Here is a 22,482-nt window from a genome sequence, read left to right on the forward strand (position 1 = left end):
CAAATTCACTGAAACCTTTCATGATGCCATACAACCAACAACATGATAAGTGATGTTGCGCGTGTACTTAAGGTGTCTCCAAAAATCTTTATGGGCACTATTTCAAACAATATAGAAATCAACCTTAAACCACTTATTTACGTAAAGCTCGCATCAACAGTTTAGTGTACATCATTGTATATGGGTTGGTTACTGTGCACTATGTGAAATAGAGTGGATGATTATGTATGTGCTAGCACATATGCCCATGCGTTGCAACGGGAGAGATATTTTTTTTTGCAAGAAGCAACAGGAAAGATAATTGATGTGTCATAGAAAAAAGGTTCTCCACAATGGTAGGCGATAGAGCAAGGAGTTATGATCTTTTCGCTGGACTTGTTTGACACAAGAAATCTTGATTGTGGTGGGGTTGGTCGGCGTGGTGGCGAGCACCCAACTCATGCCTTTTTTCCTCCGGGTCCGTCTCCATCTCAGGGTTGTGCCTGACTCCTCATTTGGTGGCTGCGCGGTGACCTTCGGGACACGTTTGCTTCGACCACTCTATCCTACGACGGCGTAACCATGTGGATTATTAATTGCAGTGCATAAATCCCATTTTATTAGCATAATCATGCATGAATGTCCCTTCTTTTTGAGGGTTTATCTATCTCATTATTTTAGTGCTCAAGTGCCCATAATTTTGCACTAATTAAAGTCAAACAACATATTCTCTTTTTATTGACATGTGCCCACAATTTCTTGCATTTATAGTCAACCAGCATAGAACGAACACACACCGCTAACTAATGGCCAGCGTGGAATATTTAAGAAAATAATATAGCATCAGATTAGAAATATTTTAAACATTCAAAAAATTATGAATTCATGAATATTCTTGAAAACATGAATAGTTTCTTAATACCCCGGAAAATTTTCAAAAAATGCAAATACTTTTTTCTCGAAAATTCCAATATTTTTGGGAAAACACAAACAAAATTAGAAACATTAATAGTTTTTGAAATTCACAAAAAATATTTTGAAAACATGAAAATTTCTTTAAAACACAAATATTTTTTAATTTTATTTTTTTAGAACATTCCAAACAATTTTAGAAAATGTTTTCTTAGACACAAATATTATTTTGGATTTGTGAACATTTCACTAAAGCAAGAATAATTTAAAATATCAAACATTTAATAAAATTTAATTTCATAAAAAGAATCTCAAAGAATTTTGGGAAAAACAAACATTTTTTAAATGAGAACAGTTTTTTAATGTGTAGAAAATTTCGATTTTTTAAAAGTTTTGAACATTTTTCAAAACCGGAACAAAATTTGGGAATTCTTACGATTTTTTGAACATTTGAAAAAAATTGAAATTTTTTATATTTTTGTAAATTTTTACTTCACAAATAAAATAAAAAGAAAAAAGAAAAGATAAATACACACCATATCTAATAAAGTATGGTTACGATGTTCAGACGCACCATTATGCTGTGGTGTTCCATTTGGCGTGAGTTGCGAAACTATTCCACGTTCTTTCAAATGAAGACCAAACTCATAACTCAAATATTCGCCTCCGCGATCAGATCGTAGAAACTTTATTTTCTTGTTACGATGATTTTCCACTTCACTCTGAAAGTCTTTGAAGCACTCAGTTTCAGGCTTAGGTCCAGACTTGGGCTTCTTCCCGGGAGTAGAAACTTGCTTGTTATTCTTCTTGAAGTTCCCCTTCTTCCCTTTGCCCTTTTTCTTGACACTAGTGGTCTTGTTAACCATCAACACTTGATGATCCTTCTTGATTTGTACCTCCGCAGCCTTAAGCAGTGCGAAGAGCTCGGGAATTGTCTTTTCCATCCCTTGCATATTATAGTTCATCACGAAGCATTTCTAGCTTGGTGGAAGTGATTGAAGAACTCTGTCAATGACACTATCATCCGGAAGATTAACTCCCAGCTGAGTCAAGTGGTTATGGTACCCAGACATTCTGAGTATGTGTTCACTGACAGAGCTGTTCTCCTCCATCTTGCAGCTATAGAACTTGTTGGAGACTTCATATCTCTCAACTCGGGCATTTGCTTAAAATATTAACTTCAACTCTTGGAACATCTCATATGCTCCATGACGTTCAAAATGTCTTTGAAGTCCTGATTCTAAGCCGTAAAGCATGGCACACTGAACTATCGAGTAGTCATCAGATTTAGCTTGCCAGACGTTCATAACGTCCGGAGGTTCTCCTGCAGCAGGCCTTGCACCTAGCGGTGCTTCCAGGACGTAATTCTTCTGTGCAGCAATGAGGATAATCCTTAAGTTATGGACCCAGTCCGTGTAGTTGCTACCATCATCTTTCAACTTAGTTTTCTCTAGGAACGCATTAAAATTCAAGGTAACGGTAGCACGGACCATTGATCTACAACAACATAGATATGAAAAAACTATCAGGACTAAGTTCATGATAAATTTAAGTTCAATTAATCATGTTACTTAAGAACTCCCACTTAGATAGACATCCCTCTAGTCATCTAAATGATCACGTGATCCATATCAACTAAACCATGTCCGATCATCACGTGAGATGGAGTAGTTTTCAATGGTGAACATCTCTATGTTGATCATATCTACTATATGATTCACGTTCGACCTTTCGGTCTCAGTGTTCTGAGGCCATGTCTGTACATGCTAGGCTCGTCAAGTTTAACCTGAGTATTCTGCACGTGCAAAACTGTCTTACACCCGTTGTATGTGAACGTAGAGCTTATCACACCCAATCATCACGTGGTGTCTCGGCACGACGAACTGTAGCAACGGTGCATACTCAGGGAGAACACTTATTCTTTGAAATTTAGTGAGGGATCATGTTATAATGATACCGCCGTACTAAGCAAAATAAGATGCATAAAAAGATAAACATCACATGCAATCATAATATGTGACATGATATGGCCATCACCATCTTGTGCCTTTGATCTCCATCTCCAAAGCACCGTCATGATCTCCATCGTCACCAGCTTGACAGCTTGATCTCCATCGCAGCGTCGTTGTCGTCTCGCCAACTATTGCTTCTACAACTATCGCTACCATAAGGCTCCTGCCAGTTGTCGATAACTTTTACAAAACATGATCATCTCATAAAATAACTTATATCACATCATGTCTTGACCATATCACATCACAACATGCCCTGCAAAAACAAGTTAGACGTCCTCTACTTTGTCGTTGCAAGTTTTACGTGGCTGCTACGGGCTTCTATCAATAACTGTTCTTACCTACGCAACAAAACCACAACGATTTTTCGTCAAGTGTGCTGTTTTAACCTTCAACAAGGACCGGCCGTAGTCAAATTCGACTCAACTAAAGTTGGAGAAACAGACAGCCGCCAGCCACCTTTATGCAAAACAAGTTGCATGTCTGTCGGTGGTGTCATGAACGTGGTCATGTAAGGTTGGTCCGGGCCACTTCATCCAACAATACCGCCGAATCAAAATAAGACGTTGGTGGTAAGCAGTATGACTATTATCGCCCACAACTCTTAGTGTTCTACTCGTGCATATCATCTACGCATAGACCTGGCTCGGATGCCACTGTATGAAAGAGAAAGAGAAAGGAACAGAAAAAGAAAAATAGAAATAGAACAGCGAAAAAGGGGAAACGGGACGGCCCAGTCTTAGGCGTCCTGTGGAAAGGTTCAACTCTTTATCGTTTCGTGCAACAAATCAGGGAGCTCCTACTCGGCGCGTTCGGCGCCCCGGAACCAAACCGGCGCCCACAGCCACGCCTAGTGAGCCGTCCCATGGGCGCACAGAGCTGTCCCGTGAAAAAACGCCGCAAAAAATATGGCAGTGCCAAGAATCGATCTCGCACAAGTACATTGCAAGATTGTTGAGCTAGCCACTACACCATCAGATCACAAGTGATTGAATGCAACACGAAATGCTTAAGAACCACAAAAACGCGCTATTTATTACGCTATACCACTTAGATTTTTGAACTATTCGATTTTTTATTTGGAAAAGTCGATTTTCTAATGAAAAAAAGTTCATTGATTTGTGAAAAAAGTTTATCATATTTGAAACAAAACTTCATCAATTAGAATAAAAAGTTCATCAAATTATAAAAAAGTTCATCAATTTTGAAAAACATTCACCGAGTTTGAAAAAGTTCAACAATTTTGAAAAAAGTTCATTGAATTAAAAAAATATCATCAATTTTGAAAAAAGTTAATCAAATTTCAAAAAAAAAGTTCATCGAAATCAGAAAAAGTTCATCTAATTTTAAAAAAAGTTCATGCAATCTGCAAAAAGTTCATCGATTTTGAAAAAAGTTCATTGAATTAAAAAAAGTTCATTAACTTTGAAAAAAGTTCATCGAATTTGAAAAAATAAGTACATCGGATTTGAAAAAAAGTTCATGTAATCTGAAAAAAGTTCATCAATTTTTAAAAAAAATCATCAAATTTCAAATCGAATCTGAAGAAAGTTTATCGATCTTTAAAAAATATGATATTTCTTTAACAAAATCACAGTAAAAAAAGGAAAAACCGAATAAAAGCGTTCAAAAACTAAACCGCGAACAGGGAACAATAAGTGGGCTTTCGCGAACCAGAATGAACGAAATAAAACGCAGGAGCGAATTGTCTTAGCACACTAGAAGAGCGAGGGTGTGGTGGTTAGAACGCTGCATCGGTTCGAATCCCAATTCTCTTGCTTTTTTTATTAACGTAAAAAATGGAATGGGCCGGCTCAACTTGAACTGCTGCAGGCGCCCGTTTGCATATTGCACTGTAACGAGCGCCTGCGGCGCCAAATAGGATTCACCAACAAATAAGGTCTTCGTGGGGAACAATAAGTGGGCTGACTTCATGGGGCCGGAGCGCGTGCGGCCCAATACGGAATTCTGGACAAACCTTCTTTTTCTTTTTAGATAAACGCACAAAAATTTAGTACCATCTCGAATAGAAAAAAAACTTTTCGACAGTGAACGGATGAAAAAATTGGACAAACACACCTTGCTTTATTAGTAGGTATAGATATAGATGTAGATATAGAATAATGTTTTGAGAGTGCTTTTTCTATGTCTCCTGTGTATGGATCCTCCATGATTGGTTTGAGATTCACGCTATTTTCTTTACTTGTTCTTAAAACTTTTTTGTCTCATAATGTTTCTTTTCTTTTCTTATTTCAATGTGTACATCATGTTTCATTGTTACAAAAATAATGCATTGGCTTCAGATTAGTATATGATGATACAGAACGATACATCATGATTCGCTTTGGAACGAGAGAAAAATCTGATGTAACACTTCGAAACATGACAAATCTCATAGTAACGATGAACAGTATATTCCCGTGCATGATAGAATCTCATTTCTCGTAATGTTTTATATATTTTGCAGATGCATGCGATCGCAAGCAAATATGTCAACTAGTAATGCTGATCAGATATACAGAGAGCCGGAGGACTTGGCGCAGTCTGCTGCGGCGAAGGTGACGGTGCCCTTGTCGAGGTCATAGCCGACGTGCATGTTCTGCTGCGCGATATTCCCGATGATGGACACAGGATGAAACTGATCAGACGGCGCCGCCACCGCCAAGCACAGAGTCCCCTCCTGCACCTCCAAGAACGTGTTCTCCGCCTTCAGCGTGACCGTCGCGCCGCCGCCCAGCCCCAGCGTCACATCAGGGATCATCGCCGCCACCTGCCCTTCCCGTACCCCGCTCACGTCGAAGCACAGTGGCAGGAGATCTTCTGGCGACTTCGCCGGCGGGAGCTTGACCCTCCGTGTCAACTCTTCCACCAATGGGTCCACAAGCTCGTTCGCGAGGTACGTCAGCGTCGTGCCGGAGTCGACGATGACGGTGGACTGCTGCGGCGCCGCTAAGGTCTTGTTCCCGATCTTGACGGACTGGAGATCGACGGTGTAGTAGGCCTTCACTTCAGATGGGATCAGCGGCGTCGTCGCCGCGCCCGGCTCCGTCACGGTGGCACGGGGGCCGAAGTTGAGCACGGAGGAGGCGTTGATGGAGTAGGGCACGAGGCAGTAGGAGAACCTCCGGCCGAGCGATGTGTCTGCGCCTAACTGATTGACGAGGGAGAGGTCGCCGCCGCCGAGCCCGACGAGGCCGTCCCCGATGAACGAGCCGATCATGGTCGTGGAGCACCCGAAGTTGACGTTGGCCACGCGTATCTTCCCATCGCCGCGGGTGCCATGGTCGTCGGCGAAGGTGAAGGTCTCCGTGGAGAGGAGGCCGCTTGTCTGGGAGCCGTCGCCGTAGGAGTAGAGATACCTGCACTTGGAGTCGGGGCAGGAGGCATCGGGGAGCGCCCGGCATGCGCCGGTGCCGCAGCTCACGAGAGCGAACGTCGTCGAATTGGAGGAGTTGAACTGGACGCCCGGCGGCGGCGCGGACGCGGGCGCGGGGACGCGAGCGGGAGCGGGCGCGTGGGCGTGACGGGCGGCCGCCAGACCAGGAGCGCCGTCTCCGTTGCTGCAATTAAGCCAGATGAGGTCGCTGCCGGTGTCGGCGATGGCGAGCATGCGGGTGGGCGGCGTGCCCACGTTCACGGCCATCAGGTACTCGAAGGGCCTGGAGGTGAGCTCGGACACGGCGCCGTCGGCTGATGGTGCGTCGGCGCGGGCGTAGGAGCGCGAGAGCGCAGCGGCGCGCGATGAGGACCGGCGCGCGGCCTCGAGCACGCGGGTGTGCGCGGTGAGCGACGGTTCATGGTACGGGGACTTGACGGAGTCACGGTGGATGAACTCCACGCTAAACCCATCGCCGCCGACGTACGCCGTGCACAAGAACATGTGCGCCGTCAGGACGACCCCGGCGAGCAGGAGAGCGCGGGATGTCGTCGTCCCAGGCATTGTGTGCTAACTCGACTGCGGGGTTGCTTGCCAATGGCGTGTTGCTGCTGCTATGCACTGCGGAGTATTAATAGGGGAATTGGTGTAAGACGAAAATGGTAAGTTGATTAATGGGGAGACGAATGGGGCAAGTCGGTATATGGTATGACCTGTGATTGCGCCATCAGCCAGCTCCTTGCATTATGCATATGAATTACGTACGTGATGCACTCCGCATGGAATTTGGGGTAGGTTCGGTTGGATAGCCGGAGAGGAGGAGACCGGACTAAGTTTTCACGCACTTCTTGGGCAATATTTTATACGAAAATGCTCCACTTACAGACTCTATCTACGCTAAGAGTCTTACGGACAGACGTGTTGCCTCCTAATCCATCCCGCCCGAGAAATGCTACACTTATGAACGTATTCTTGCTGGTTGAAGTTACGGACTGAGCTGTGAAACATTGAATGGAAATCAGGAGGGGGTGGGACCCGCACTGGAAATCAAGGGGAGAAAATGATTGGTGGAGAGTAGTCCGTAGGTGGTTTTCCGTGCCATCTTACCTGTAGGTGTAGAATTATCGACCCCTCCCTCCTGATTTTCAGGGTGGGGCCTTCTTCTCCCAAATTAAGTGATGCAACCTCTGCCTGTAGGTCTTGTTCCGTGAAAAAATGCCCGTAGCTGTAGGATTGCTCTATTTTGTATACTAGGTTTCAGCTATTTTGTAAGATTATTAATTAACATTCAAAATGGCAATATGGTTCAATTGTTTTCACTTCACAATCCTAACACAAACCAGAACTTGGTCGCCGTTTCATCCATATGCAACCTTGTTCCCAAACTTGAGCACCTTCACGTCTATTTCCCAAACATCTGCTCCATCCGATGGTATTCCACACTAGTAGATGGGGGGTACACTCTGTGCGCCTTGAAGACCTTCCATTGATTGTGACGCTGAGCTTGATACCGCCTAAGTTTGTGCTTGTGCACAACCCAATATTAGCATATGCTTGTTATTTGACACAATCACAATACTTGACTTCCCAAACTTTTCTTCTGCAACATGAAACGTAAACTTTAGGAGATTGAATTTTAAATTCTTCAGGTAAAACAGTAGTGATCCTTACTTTTCAGGTAAGGAGGTAAAGCTAGCAAACCTCCTGAAACAAAACATGGGATTATTTTTTGTTCACTTGGAATTATCCAACTTCACAAGGCCATACCTCGACGGCCCCAAATTTCTCTAGTGTATTTTCTTGACAATCTCTAGCAGACACCTATCTCAAAAGTTCAAAACCTATCTTTTATTCCATAGGATTAAACTTTTCTTCATCTTGCCCGTGTCGTCTCTGGACATCAGGAGCAGTTATTGGTATTTTCGCTATCTTTTGGACAATTTGGAAGTTGAGAAACGGTGTTATATTGATAACAACAAGGTTGTTGATCCTTGTGTCCCTGTTAATCTGATTGTTAAAATGCTTCGTGATTGGCTTATTTTGCAGACAAATCCAAGAAGACAAGGTAATGAGGTGGGGCGTAAAAGGGGTTGAGATGATCACTGGTGAAGTTTTAGGGATGCGCTTGGATGGAGGGCTTTGCATAGGATCACCGCAGGCTCTCCCGGGCTGAGCTCCTTTGGGCTGCATCCAGTTGCTGTTTGGATCACTCTGGCCCCACACTCTCCACTGGTGGCGACTATTGCAAAACCCTATTAGTAGAAACCTTATGTATGCTTGATGTTTCTAAGAATCGTCGAGATCTGGCTTGTGGCTTCTCAGGATGATGATGCTCCAAATATTTTTAGTTCTCTGGGTATATGCGGATATAGCCCCCCTGTGGATTGGATGGTCGGTTGGGAATAGCCCAACTGTTTCCATTCTGATCATGCATCATCATTTCCCTCCCACTTGGTGGGTTTGTTTTTCTTGTTAGCTTTGTAGCTAGTAGTTGTCAGGAAAGACACTGTGGTCTCTTATAACAAAAATCAAAGAGGGAGCTCTCTTTGTCAAAAAAAATTCAAACACAATTTTTTATACACAAACTCATTTCAAACACAAATTTAAACTAGTTCATTGCATAATTCGATAACGGTACCACATCAGTATCATACATAGATAATTAAACATTCCATTGTCTACTACATTAAATAGTATATCAACATTGAACTAGGTTAAGCATCGAGATAAAACATATAAAATTGCATCTACTACATTGCTCTACTCATCGTTGCCCATAAGGTAGTCCAGAGTCAGAGGAGGAGGCAGGGATCTGCCCTTGACGGTGTCCTGCATTAGGGGATGCACACCAGGCCTGCCATTCATGGTCCGGGCCGAGGGCCCGCCAACAACTGAAGAACAGCCCATGCATGCCCTGTCCCTCGGCGTACTCAAGATGGAATCCTCCGAAGACTTGTTGTATACTTCAAGTGATCGGCATGTTTATCCCTAGATTCTAGCCGACCATGTGTAAACCCTAGATACCCCTGGTGCCTATATAAGCCGAGGGGTTTACCCTGTAGAGGCACGCTTTCAAGGTTTAGATGTTTGAACTCATTCATACAATCTCGAGGTAGATCATCTAGTACTTTGTACCCCATCCATAATCAATATAATACAAGCAGGACGTAGGGTTTTACCTCCTCAAGAGGGCCCGAAGCTAGGTAAAATTGTGTCCCCTTTACTTCCTGTTCACCATCATGCCAAGATCACCAGCTCAGGACCCCCTACTCGAGATCCGTCGGTTTTAGCATCGACATTGGTGGCCCATGCAGGTCACTTTGTGTGGTTGCAAAGGCTCGATGGCTCGTCTCCAGATCAACAACAACATCGGATGTAGGAGTACATTTGTCCCCAGCCACCTTCTCGCCTTCGGCAGCATCGTGCTACACGCCAAATCGACTGGTCACCTCGGCCAATTCGAGAACCTCTCCTTAGGCCAAACCACCAGGTTTGGGAATCTGGAGTATGTCGCAGGTTCCCGTGGCAAACTTGCTTTCCTGGGTTGGGTGTCAAACCAGCCTGAAGATCTTACAAACACCATCATCCTAGCACTAGATTCAATCTCAGAGCAAGACCATGGAGCAATCTGCCTTTCGGACTGGCCTTCCGCTCGAATCCGGACAGCAAACTGCTGGGTGAAGCATCAAGCCCAACCAGCGAACGTCAAGTGGCCCCTCTCGCAAACTCTAGGTGAGCTCTGCCTACTATCAAGAGATGGGTGAAGCCGACCTCATGCTCTTGAACAAGATGTTAGATCGGATTTTGAGCCTTGGAATCTTGGACGATAAGATCTTGGTCTACGATCAGATCGGATTTAAATCTGAAGGTGTGGAAATTTAATTATCATGATGAAGCCTATACCACATCACATGGAACCTGCAAAACCAAGTTATGCATTCTCTAATCGGTTTGGCCAATATTAATTACATGGCCTCTAGGGTTTCCGGATAACTCTAGCTTCCTACGTCCACCGTTAAGGCGATAACCCTTGTTGCTAGATTAACTTTCGGGGTGTGTGAGGGAAGAGACTTATTCAAAAATCGCTAGCCCCACACTAAACTTCATCTAATACACATGACCCCTAGAAGATCGTACATCTTCATTGCTCAGTTGTGTTTGCAATAGTTTACTATTCTTGACTATGATGGAGCCCAAAGAACTGTTAGCAGATCATCAACAGTCAGAGTCGATCGATTTTGATAACTTTGTGCAAAGCTACATCATGCCATCAATAAATTGAACTAAAGCAACACTCTAGGGAAGCATAGCAAGAACATCAAACCCTCACATCCATATGTGATCTAGATCAAAACCTGCATCTACTCATAGAACTGCACATGATGCCACTGTTAATAAACGTAGTAGAAAACCAAAAAACCGCCCTACGATCAAACCCTCACAATCATGGTAGTTCTGCTGAAAACAACGTCAGTCCAGGTTAGTTTCATTCAAATCATGCAAATTAGAGTCCAAAACAAGAGAAAAAGTGTTTGGAAAAGTAGATATATTTGGGACGTATCAGTCGTCGCCAGAGAATTAGAGAGGGGATATTAGAACCACACTGGGCTTCTAATTATGAGGATTAGAGAGGATCTAGATCTAGCTCTAATTAGATCAACTAGAACTAGAACTAGAACTAGAGAACTAGAGGAGGCTCCAAAAACTTGTATATCCAAAGGTCAAAATCCTCTAGTATATATAGGTTGGAGCGAGGGGAGGGGCACCACAAGGGAGGAAGGGTTCCCTTCCCCCTTGTGTCGGCCAAGGAGGGGGAAACCCCTCCAATTCAGCCTCCCCCCTTCCTTCTCCATGAAGAAAGGGGCCTCGTCCCTATTAGGCCCAAGTGGCGCAATATTCTTTCCACCTCTTGGCCTTTTAAGGCCCATTGATATTTAATTAAATATAAAAGCCTCCTAACTCTTATTAGTGCCTCTAGGGCATATTTTCAACAGTTCATCACCGGGACAACTACCCAACTATCTTTTTATCCTTAGTGGCAGTCACAGGAGAAGTGGAGGGGCGAGAGGCGCCTGAAACAGAGCCCCACGTCTTCCTCCCGAAGATGAGGAGGCTCTCTAAGACTAGCTAGCAGGACAGCCAGCCGAACCCCCGTCCTGTTAGTGTGAATGTGTGTCCAGCCATCTGCGGTGACTCGAGCCCACTGTATCCCATCCCTTCTCGTGTAGGGCGCAACATGAGTAGAGATCTCCTATTCAATGTTGCAGGTGACATCAATGTTGGCAAATGGGGTGACGATGTCTGAGGAGAGGCGAGTTGGCTTTAAGCTGTGGTTGGTCGAGGATCGTCAATGCGGAGGCAAGCGAGTCAGCAACCTCGGTTTCAAGGGACAGTGCGGGGATGTATGGCAGCGAAGCAGATGATGTGGCTTGGGCCTGGATCTGGCTTCCAGGCTCATGCGGAACTGTCCCATTGGTGAGGCTCGAAGAGGCAACAACATCACCCTGTAGAATGAGAGGAACCAAGGGGGCGTGGGGATAGGATGGTTGGCTAGAATGGTAGAGAAGGCAGCTGACGTGGTGGAGCGAGAGGTCGCAGCGGTGGTGGGAGCTGGGGCGGGCGTCGCGAGAGTCATACTTGTCTCACGTGGCATTGGTCTTGATCTATCTTTAGGACATGTTATCTCTATCAATAATTCTATGAAAAAAGTTCATTTTACTACCCTAAAGAAACTTGGTAGTTCACATAACCCACTAATCTTTATTTCTTCTCCCTTACCCCCCCCCCCCCCCAAGCAATCCCATACCGACCAAAAATCGTCCCTGGTTGGTTTGCCCTGACTGGATGAGGAGGACCCACCCGCAGGTCAAGTACCACCTTTGACGTCTCCATGTCAGCACCCAGTCAGGGTAAACCAGCCAGGGACGGTTTTTTGGCCAGTATTGGATTGTTTAGGGGGGTAAGGGAGCAGAAGGAAAGATCAGGGGTTATATGAACCACCAAATTTCTTCAGGATAGTAACATTGACTTTTTCCAACTCTAATTCATTGGATATTATTTATTCTAATATATGGAGCACAAAGAGTGGTGGCGTGTCACTATCATCGGCCCACTGGGCCACAAGCTGGTAGCCCAAGAGTGCACCGTTGACTTTGCGCACAAAACTAAGAATCCCACTCGGATTAGGCTATATCAGATTCCATCTTATATGCCTACAAGTTTTTGGTAATACTACCTTTCAGATATAGTTTTATATTATTTTTTGGCAAAGATATAGTTTTACGGTATCTTCAAAGCGGACCCTCAAATCTCCACTATATATCTGGACCGCAGCGTCCGGACCATTTTTGCCATTCAACGGGGACCCCTATATGTTCGTTTAGCATTTTGGACGCACGGATTCTGATATCCTAGCAACAAACATGAGGGGCTTTGCGGGAGTCTGGACGTACACTTGACCAACACAAAGCCTCCGCATGGTCCTTGTCTCTTTTCTCTCTTCACATGCATGCTCCCTTTCCTCTGAAAGGAACACAACACCATAATATCTCACTACATCCATGGCCCCTATCTACTCTCTTTTTTTATCAAAGAAGGGCTTGCCCCTTCCGATTTTCATTACTGAAAACCACCACTATTCACAAATAGAACAGCCCCAACCTAAGATGAAACTAAAAGCTACCAGGTTCAACCAAAACAACACAAAAGGCCATCGCAGGCCAAAACCCATGCTAGAACCCAGTATCCAAAGCATCCGGAGACATAAACCAGTCTAGACCGACCATTACATCAAAATAAAAACGAGGAGCTAAAAGAAGCCCAGCAGCAACTAGACCTAACAGCAGCACCAGAGTCACAACAGCAAGAGTTCCTTCATTCCAATCTAGCGACGTTGATCCTCCACCCCTGCCTGGCTGTGAACACCTCACTTGCTGCCCGTTCTAGCACTCTTGCTCCCAGCTCCAGCGTTTTTTACGGCTCCCTTATCTGCAAAATAGACCAATCAATCAACCATCTGCACATCATTTTGATAATGCAGAAAGGATCATTTATCCTTTTCTTTTCAAATATAATCGCATTTCTGCTTTTCCAAATTGCCCAAAACAGGGCTGAAACCCCCACCATAACCATTTTCTTATCCTCTTTTTTGAATTTCCTTATCCGATCTCCAAAGCAGTCTTTTACATTTAGTGGAACAGTTTTTAAACCACACACACATCTAACCAAACTCCACAGCAGAGAAGCTGCAGAGCAAGAAAATAAAAGGTGATCAATTGATTCATCTTTCCCACAGAAAACACAATCCTTCCCTCCCTTCTATCCTCTTTTTAATAAAACATCCCTAGTCAGGATACTTTTTTTTGTTAACTAACCATAGGAAAACTTTTAACCTTGCAGGCACCTTAATTTTCCATAAGTACTTCTGTGGGAATTTCACCCCTAAGGAAATAATTTTCCTATAGAGGGACCCCATAGAAAACTTATGGTCAGCAGTGAGGGTCCAGGAAACTTTATCTGCCCCTCCCTGCAAAGGTATTTCTTCACATCTTTTTTTCAGGCAATTCCATAGCCCAAGAGTCTCACCATATAGGGTTCTTCTGAATTTGAACCCATGCCACCCTTTTTGAATGGCCTCATCCACAGTAATATTGTGGTCAAAACATATGTCATATAATCTAGGATAAGCATCCCTCAATGGTTTATCATCTACCCAGGTGTATTCCCAGAATCTAGTGTTCTTCCCATTCCCCAATTCTTTTTTGACAAATTTATATAAGATATCTTTGATCTTTAACAAATTAGCCCAGAATTGGGAATCTCCAGGTTTCTTACTAACTGATACTAAACAGCCACCTTTATATATTTTTCATCTAATACATCCTGCCAGAGACCTTCCTTTGTCTCCATTTTCCAAAACCACTTAGCAAGCAGCGCAATATTAATTACTTCCAAATTAAGTATCCCTAAACCACCTACATCTTTAGGCAGACAACATTCTTCCCATTTAACTAGGTGATATTTTTTTTATTTTCATCTTCCTGCCATACCAACCTAGCCCTGAAGAAATATGCTTTTCTTATGATCCCTTTGGGAACAGCATAAAAAGACATCATGAATAAGGGGATATTAGTCAGGCATGCTTGCACCAGAGTAATTCTGCCAGCTATGCACCCCAACAGCTTCCCTTGCCAGCAGCCACATCTCTTTCAATTTTATCAGTCACACAATTCCAATGTGTGTTTCTAATTCTAATATCTGACACAGGCATCCCCAAGTATCTAGTAGGTAGTTCTCCCATTTTACATGTCAGAATTTCCTGATATATCATTTGTTTTTCTTTGGCCTTGCCAAACGGCAGCAGTTCACTTTTATGAAAATTAATTTTGAGCCCATACATTTGCTCAAAAGCTCCTAATATGAATTTGAGGTTTTTCACACTTTCTACCTCATCTTTGATCAGGAAGATGGTATCATCAGCATATTGTGACATATTTATCCCTTTATTATCCCCTGTTTTCAATACCCCTTTAACTATGTCATGCTCCAGAGCATTATTCATTAGAATGGCCAAGGCATCAGCAGCCAAATCAAAAAGTAGAGGTGACATAGCATATCCTTGTCTCAATCCTTTAAAAGTTTTAAAATATGGAGCAATTTCATCATTCACCCTGACTCCTACATGTCCCCCCCCCCCTCATAGTCTCCATCACCCAATCACTCCATTTATCTGGAAAGCCCTTCAGATTCAGCACTTGAATCACAAAGGGCCATTTGATTTTATCATAGGCCTTCTCAAAATCTACTTTGAAAATCAAAGCATCTTCTTTATTTTTGTGAAAAGAGTTCAAAGCTTCATGTAGTATAACCACCCCTTCCATTATATATCTACCCTTAATAAAGGTTGTTTGGGTTCTAGAGACCACAGGAGCCACACACCTGGCCAACCTATTCATCAGCATAGTGATGATCTTAAAGCTGACATTCAATAGACATATAGGTCTAAAAAAATTAATTTGTTTTGCATCATTGGTTTTGGGAACCAGAGTAATAATACCATAATTGAGCCTGGCAATATTAATTTCCCCCTTTGCAAAACTATCAACCAAAGCTTTCAGATCCCACTTAACCAAATCCCAGAAATCTTGATAAAAGTCAGCAGGGAACCCATCAGGGCCTGGACTCTTATTTCTTTTCATCCCAAAAACTACCTGATGAATTTCATTTAGAGAGAAAGGGGCTAACAGCTCCTCTTTATCTTGTGTACTAATTTTAATCATTTCCATCTCCCTCAAAGAGATATTAGACTCTTCAGGGTGTCCAAATAGTTCTTTATAGAATTTGGTTATACACTCCATTAGCCTGTCATCTCCTTCTATAATCCCTTCATCCTGTTCCAGAGAGATAATTTTATTCTTCCTTCTTCTTCCATTCACCGTTGCATGGTAGTATCTAGTGTTCCCATCCCCATATTTAATCTTTGTATCTTTATATCTCTGCAACCACTTCATTTCCTCTTGTAACATAATTCTTTTTAGTTGAGCTCTAAGCTCTTTCTGTTCAGTTCTGTCCACAGCAGTTAACCCCATTATCTCGGCTCTCTTATCCAGTTCATCTAAATTCCTGATAATTTCTATTTTGAATTTCTTATACCAAGCATCCATATTCTTATTCCAGCCTTTGGCTTTCTTTCTCAGTTTCCTCAATCTTAGTTGCCATCTTTCCAAAATATCTCCTGTATATCTCTCATTCCAGGTTTTATGTACCAGCTCTTTGAACCCCTCTCTCAAGATCCAGGCATTTTCATATCTGAATGTATATTTATGTTTGTGTGTCTCCCCTGTATCTAAGAACAAAGGGGTGTGATCAGAAATTTCTCTAGCAAATGCTTGTAGTATGGTTAGTGGATATTTCTCCTCCCAAGCTAGGCACATTAGAACCCTATCTAGCTTCTCAAAAGTGGGATCTTCCTGGTTATTGGCCCAGGTGTATTGTCTCCCATTCAAAGGCAACTCTCTCAACCCAGCTTGTTCAATAATAGCACTAAACATAAAGGGCCACTGATCATTTAACATAGGTTTGTTTTTTTTCTTTTCATTTCTAATGATGTTAAAGTCCCCCCCCCACCAGACACGGTAGAGGGTTATCATGATATAATCTTGCAAGCTCAGCTAGAAAGCTAGCTTTCCCTTCCTTCTGAGCATCCCCATACACAGTTATCAAATTCCAATGCATTTTAATATTTTTATCAAAAACTAGCACTCTCAAAAAAAATTGTCCTTTCTCAATACACTCCACATCAAACATATCTTTGTTAATCCCAACTAAAATCCCTCCAGACATTCCTCTAGGAGGGTTCCAATACCACTGGTAGTTTTTCCCTCCACACAAGTTGTGCAGCTCATTTTTAGTGAAGTCTTGCTTTATTGTCTCAGGGATCCCAATAAAGTCTAGCTTCTGATCTATGATCATCTCTCTGATATATCTCTTTTTGTGGTCTTGTCCTATACCTCTAACATTCCAGAAAAACCTCTCATTCTTTATATTATACTTAGTATATACTATAATAGGATACTAATTAGGTTTTCTTCCCTTTTTTCTTCTTTGCAAAACCCCAATCCCAACAGTTTGCTTCACACAGTCTAATGCTGGTGAGCTTTTTTTACCACTTTCTTTCCTGAGAGCATTCCTCTCAGTTTCTTAATTTGTTGTTCCTCAATATCTGTTGGAAATATGCCCTAGAGGCAATAATAAAATGGTTATTATTATATTTCCTTGTTCATGATAATTGTCTATTGTTCATGCTTTAATTGTGTTATCCGAAAATCGTAATACATGTGTGAATACATAGACCATAACATGTCCCTAGTGAGCCTCTAGTTGACTAGCTCGTTGATCAATAGATGGTTACGGTTTCCTAACCATGGACATTGGATGTCATTGATAACGGGATCACATCATTAGGAGAATGATGTGATGGACAAGACCCAATCCTAAGCATAGCACTAGATCGTGTAGTTCGTTTGCTAAAGCTTTTCTAATGTCAAGTATCATTTCCTTAGACCATGAGATCGTGCAACTCCCGGATATCGTAGGAATGCTTTGGGTGTACCAAACGTCACAACGTAACTGGGTGGCTATAAAGGTGCACTACAGGTATCTCCGAAAGTGTCTGTTGGGTTGGCTCGGATCGAGACTGGGATTTGTCACTCCGTATGACGGAGAGGTATCTCTGGGACCACTCGGTATTGCATCATCATAATGAGCTCAATGTGACTAAGTAGTTAGTCACGGGATCATGCATTACGGAACGAGTAAAGTGACTTGCCGGTAACGAGATTGAACGAGGTATTGGGATACCGACGATCGAAGGGAATTGTATACGGCATTGCTTGAATCCTCGACATCGTGGTTCATCTGATGAGATCATCGTGGAACATGTGGGAGCCAACATGGGTATCCAGATCCCGCTGTTGGTTATTGGCTAGAGAGGTGTCTCGGTCATGTCTGCATGATTCCCGAACCCATAGGGTCTACACACTTAAGGTTCGATGACGCTAGGGTTATAAGGAAGGTTTGTATGTGATTACCGAATGTTGTTCGGAGTCCCGAATGAGATCCCGGATGTCACGAGGACTTCCGGAATGGTCCGGAGGTGAAGATTTATATATGGGAAGTCATCATACGGTCACCGGAAATATTCGGGGGTATACCGGTATTGTACCGGGACCACCGGAGGGGTTCCGGGGGTCCACCGGGAGGGTCCACCTGCCCCGGAGGGCCTTATGGGCTGTAGGTGGAAGGGAACCAGCCCTAAGTGGGCTGGGCGCCAACCCCCCCCTAGGGCCCATGCCCCTAGGGTTTGGGGGAACCCTAAAGGGGGGCGCCCCCTCCTTGCTTGGGGGGCAAGCCACCTTCCCCTGGCCGCCGCCCCTCCCACCAGATGGGATCTAAGGGGGCCGTCCCCCCTCTCCCTTGCCCCTATATATAGTGGAGGGGTGGGAGGGCAGCCACACCTTTCCCAAGGCGCAGCCCCTCCCCTCCCCAACACCTCTCCTCCTCCGCGTGTGCTTGGCGAAGCCCTGCCGGAGAACTGTCACTCCACCACCACCACGCCGTCGTGCTGCTGTTGGAGCCTTCTTCCTCAACCTCTCCCTCCTCCTTGCTGGATCAAGGCGTGGGAGACGTCACCGCTCCGTACGTGTGTTGAACGCGGAGGTGCCGTCCGTTCGGCGCTTGGATCATCGGTGATTTGGATCACGACGAGTACGACTCCATCAACCCCGTTCTCTTGAACGCTTCCGCTCATGATCTACAAGGGTATGTAGATGCACTCCTCCCCTCTCGTTGCTAGTAAACTCCATAGATTGATCTTGGTGATGCGTAGAAAATTTTTAATTTCTGCAACGATCCCCAACAGTGGCATCATGAGCTAGGTCTATGCGTAGTTTCTATGCACGAGTAGAACACAAGTTGTTGTGGGCGTCGATTTTGTCAATTTACTTGCCGTTACTAGTCTTATCTTGATTCGGCGGCATCGTGGGATGAAGCGGTCCGGACCGACCTTACACGTACGCTTACGTGAGATAGGTTCCACCGACTGACATGCACTAGTTGCATAAGGTGGCTAGCGGGTGTCTGTCTCTCCCACTTTAGTCGGATCGGATTCGATGAAAAGGGTCCTTATGAAGGGTAAATAGAAATTGGCATATCACGTTGTGGTTTTGGCGTAGGTGAGAATCGTTCTTGCTAGAAACCTATAGCAGCCACGTAAAAGTTTGCAACGACAATTAGAGGACGTCTAACTTGTTTTTGCAGCAAGTGTCATGTGATGTGACATGGCCAGAAGGATGTGATGAATGATATATGTGATGTATGAGATTGATCATGTTCTTGTAATAGGAATCACGACTTGCATGTCGATGAGTATGACAACCGGCAGGAGCCATAGGAGTTGTCTTAATTTATTTATGACCTGCGTGTCAACTGGAACGTCATGTAATTACTTTACTTTATTGCTAACCGTTAGCCATAGTAGTAGAAGTAATAGTTGGCGAGACAACTTCATGAAGACACGATGATGGAGATCATGATGATGGAGATCATGATGATGGAGATCATGGTGTCATGCCGGTGACGATGATGAACATGGTGCCTCGAAGATGGAGATCAAAAGGAGCAAAATGATATTGGCCATATCATGTCACTATTTGATTGCATGTGATGTTTATCATGTTTTATATCTTATTTGTTTAGAACGACGGTAGCATAAATAAGATGATCCCTCGCTAAAATTTCAAGAAAGTGTTCCCCCTAATTGTGCACCGTTGTGAAGGTTCGTTGTTCCGAAGCACCACGTGATGATCGGGTGTGATAGGTTCTAACGTTTGCATACAACGGGTGTAACCAGATTTACACACGCAATACACTTAGGTTGACTTGACGAGCCTAGCATGTACAGACATGGCCTCGGAACACAAGAGACCGAAAGGTCGAGCATGAGTCGTATAGCAGATACGATCAACATGAATATGTTCACCGATGATGACTAGTCCATCTCACGTGATGATCGGACACGGCCTAGTTGACTCGGATCATGTATCACTTAGATGACTAAAGGGATGTCTGTCTGAGTGGGAGTTCATTAATAATTTGATTAGATGAACTTAATTATCATGAACTTAGTCTAAAAACCTTTACAATATGTCTTGTAGATCAAATGGCCCACGCTAATGTTGCCCTCAACTTCAACGCGTTCCTAGAGAAAACCAAGCTGAAAGACGATGGTAGCAACTACACGGACTGGGTCCGTAACCTGAGGATTATCCTCATAGCTGCCAAGAAAGCATATGTCCTTGAAGCACCGCTAGGTGATGCACCTGTTTTCCCAGCAACTCAAGACGTTCTGAACGCCTGGCAGTCACGTAGTGATGATTACTCCTTGGTTCAGTGCGGCATGCTTTACAGCTTAGAACCGGGGCTCCAAAAGCGTTTTGAGCAGCACGGAGCATATGAGATGTTCCAAGAGCTGAAAATGGTTTTCCAAGCTCATGCCCGGGTCGAGAGATATGAAGTCTCCGACAAGTTCTACAGTTGTAAGATGGAGGAGAATAGTTCCGTCAGCGAACACATACTCAAAATGTCTGGGTTGCACAACCGCTTGTCCCAGCTGGGAGTTAATCTCCCGGATGACGCGGAGAATCCTTCAGTCGCTCCCACCTAGCTACAAGAGCTTTGTGATGAACTTCAATATGCAGGGGATGGAAAAGACCATTCCTGAGGTATATTCAATGCTGAAATCAGCGGAGGTGGAGATCAAAAAGGAACATCAAGTGTTGATGGTGAATAAAACCACTAAGTTCAAGAAAGGCAAGGGTAAGAAGAACTTCAAGAAAGATGGCAAGGGAGTTGCCGCGCCCAGTAAGCAAGCTGCCGGGAAGAAGACAAAGAATGGACCCAAGCCTGAGACTGAGTGCTTTTATTGCAAGGGAAACGGTCACTGGAAGCGGAACTGCCCCAAGTACTTAGCGGATAAGAAGGCCGGCAATACCAAAGGTATATGTGATATACATGTTATTGATGTGTACCTAACCAGCGCTCGTAGTAGCTCCTGGGTATTTGATACCGGTGCGGTTGCTCATATTTGTAACTCAAGCAGGAGCTGTGGAATAAGCAGAGACTGGCAAAGGACGAGGTGACGATGCGCGTCGGGAATGGTTCCAAGGTCGATGTGATCGCCGTCGGCACGCTACCTCTACATTTACCTACGGGATTAGTTTTAAACCTCAATAATTGTTATTTAGTGCCAGCTTTGAGCATGAACATTGTATCTGGATCTCGTTTAATGCGAGATGGCTACTCATTTAAATCCGAGAATAATGGTTGTTCTATTTATATGAGAGATATGTTTTATGATCATGCCCCGCTGGTCAATGGTTTATTCTTAATGAATCTCGAACGTGATGTTACACATATTCATAGTGTGAATGCCAAGAAATGTAAGGTTGATAATGATAGTCCCACATACTTGTGGCACTGCCGCCTTGGTCACATTGGTGTCAAACGCATGAAGAAAATCCATGCAGATGGACTTTTGGAGTCTCTTGATTATGAATCATTTGACACGTGCGAACCATGCCTCATGGGCAAAATGACCAAGACTCCGTTCTCCGGAACAATGGAGCAAGCAACCAACTTATTGGAAATCATACATACTGATGTGTGCGGTCCAATGAGCGTTGAGGCTCGCGGTGGCTATCGTTATGTTCTCACCCTCACTGATGACTTGAGTAGATATGGGTATGTCTACTTAATGAAACACAAGTCTGAGACCTTTGAAAAGTTCAAGGAATTTCAGAGTGAGGTTGAGAATCAACGTGACAGGAAAATAAAGTTCTTACGATCAGATCGTGGAGGGAAATATTTGAGTCACGAATTTGACACACACTTAAGGAAATGTGGAATTGTTTCACAACTCACGCCGCCTGGAATACCTCAGCGTAATGGTGTGTCCGAACATCGTAATCGCACTCTATTGGATATGGTGCGATCTATGATGTCTCTTACCGATCTAGCGCTATCATTCTGGGGTTATGCTTTAGAGACTGCCGCATTCACTTTAAATAGGGCTCGGTCGAAATCAGTTGAGACGACACCATATGAATTATGGTTTGGAAAGAAACCTAAGCTGTCGTTTCTTAAAGTTTTGGGATGCGATGCTTATGTCAAGAAACTTCAACCTGAAAAGCTCGAACCCAAGTCGGAAAAATGCGTCTTCATAGGATACCCTAAGGAAACCATTGGGTATACCTTCTACCTCAGATCCGAAGGCAAGATCTTCGTTGCCAAGAACGGGTCCTTTCTGGAGAAAGAGTTTCTCTCGAAAGAAGTAAGTGGGAGGAAAGTGGAACTTGATGAGATGACCCCTCTCGAACCAGAAAGTAGCGCAGCACAAGAAAATGTTTCTGTGGTGCCTGCACCGACTAGAGAGGAAGTTAATGATGACGATCATGATCAAGTTACCACTGAACTTCGTAGGTCCACAAGGACACGTTCCGCACCAGAGTGGTACGGCAACCATGTCCTGGAAATCATGTTGTTGGACAACGGTGAACCTTCAAACTATGAAGAAGCAATGGCGGGTCCAGATTCCAACAAATGGCTTGAAGCCATGCAATCCGAGATAGGATCCATGTATGAAAACAA

The 22,482-nt window shown here is 43.8% G+C and overlaps 1 protein-coding gene across 1 annotated transcript; it reads right to left on the reverse strand.

The window, feature by feature from the left end:
* Positions 1–5,412: 5,412 nt before the first annotated feature.
* Positions 5,413–6,843, reverse strand: LOC123074191 (aspartic proteinase CDR1-like). The gene has a single exon (XM_044497094.1). The coding sequence runs from the start codon at positions 6,841–6,843 to the stop codon at positions 5,413–5,415; it is 1,431 nt and encodes a 476-aa protein (XP_044353029.1).
* Between the last annotated feature and the right edge of the window lie 15,639 nt (positions 6,844–22,482).

This window comes from Triticum aestivum, chromosome 3D (assembly GCF_018294505.1).
Source record: "Triticum aestivum cultivar Chinese Spring chromosome 3D, IWGSC CS RefSeq v2.1, whole genome shotgun sequence".
Classification (NCBI taxonomy): Eukaryota; Viridiplantae; Streptophyta; class Magnoliopsida; order Poales; family Poaceae; genus Triticum; species Triticum aestivum.

Excerpts from the sequence above, each read along its gene's own strand:
- LOC123074191 (XM_044497094.1), bottom strand. The coding sequence starts at position 6,843 with ATGCCTGGGACGACGACATCCCGCGCTCTCCTGCTCGCCGGGGTCGTC.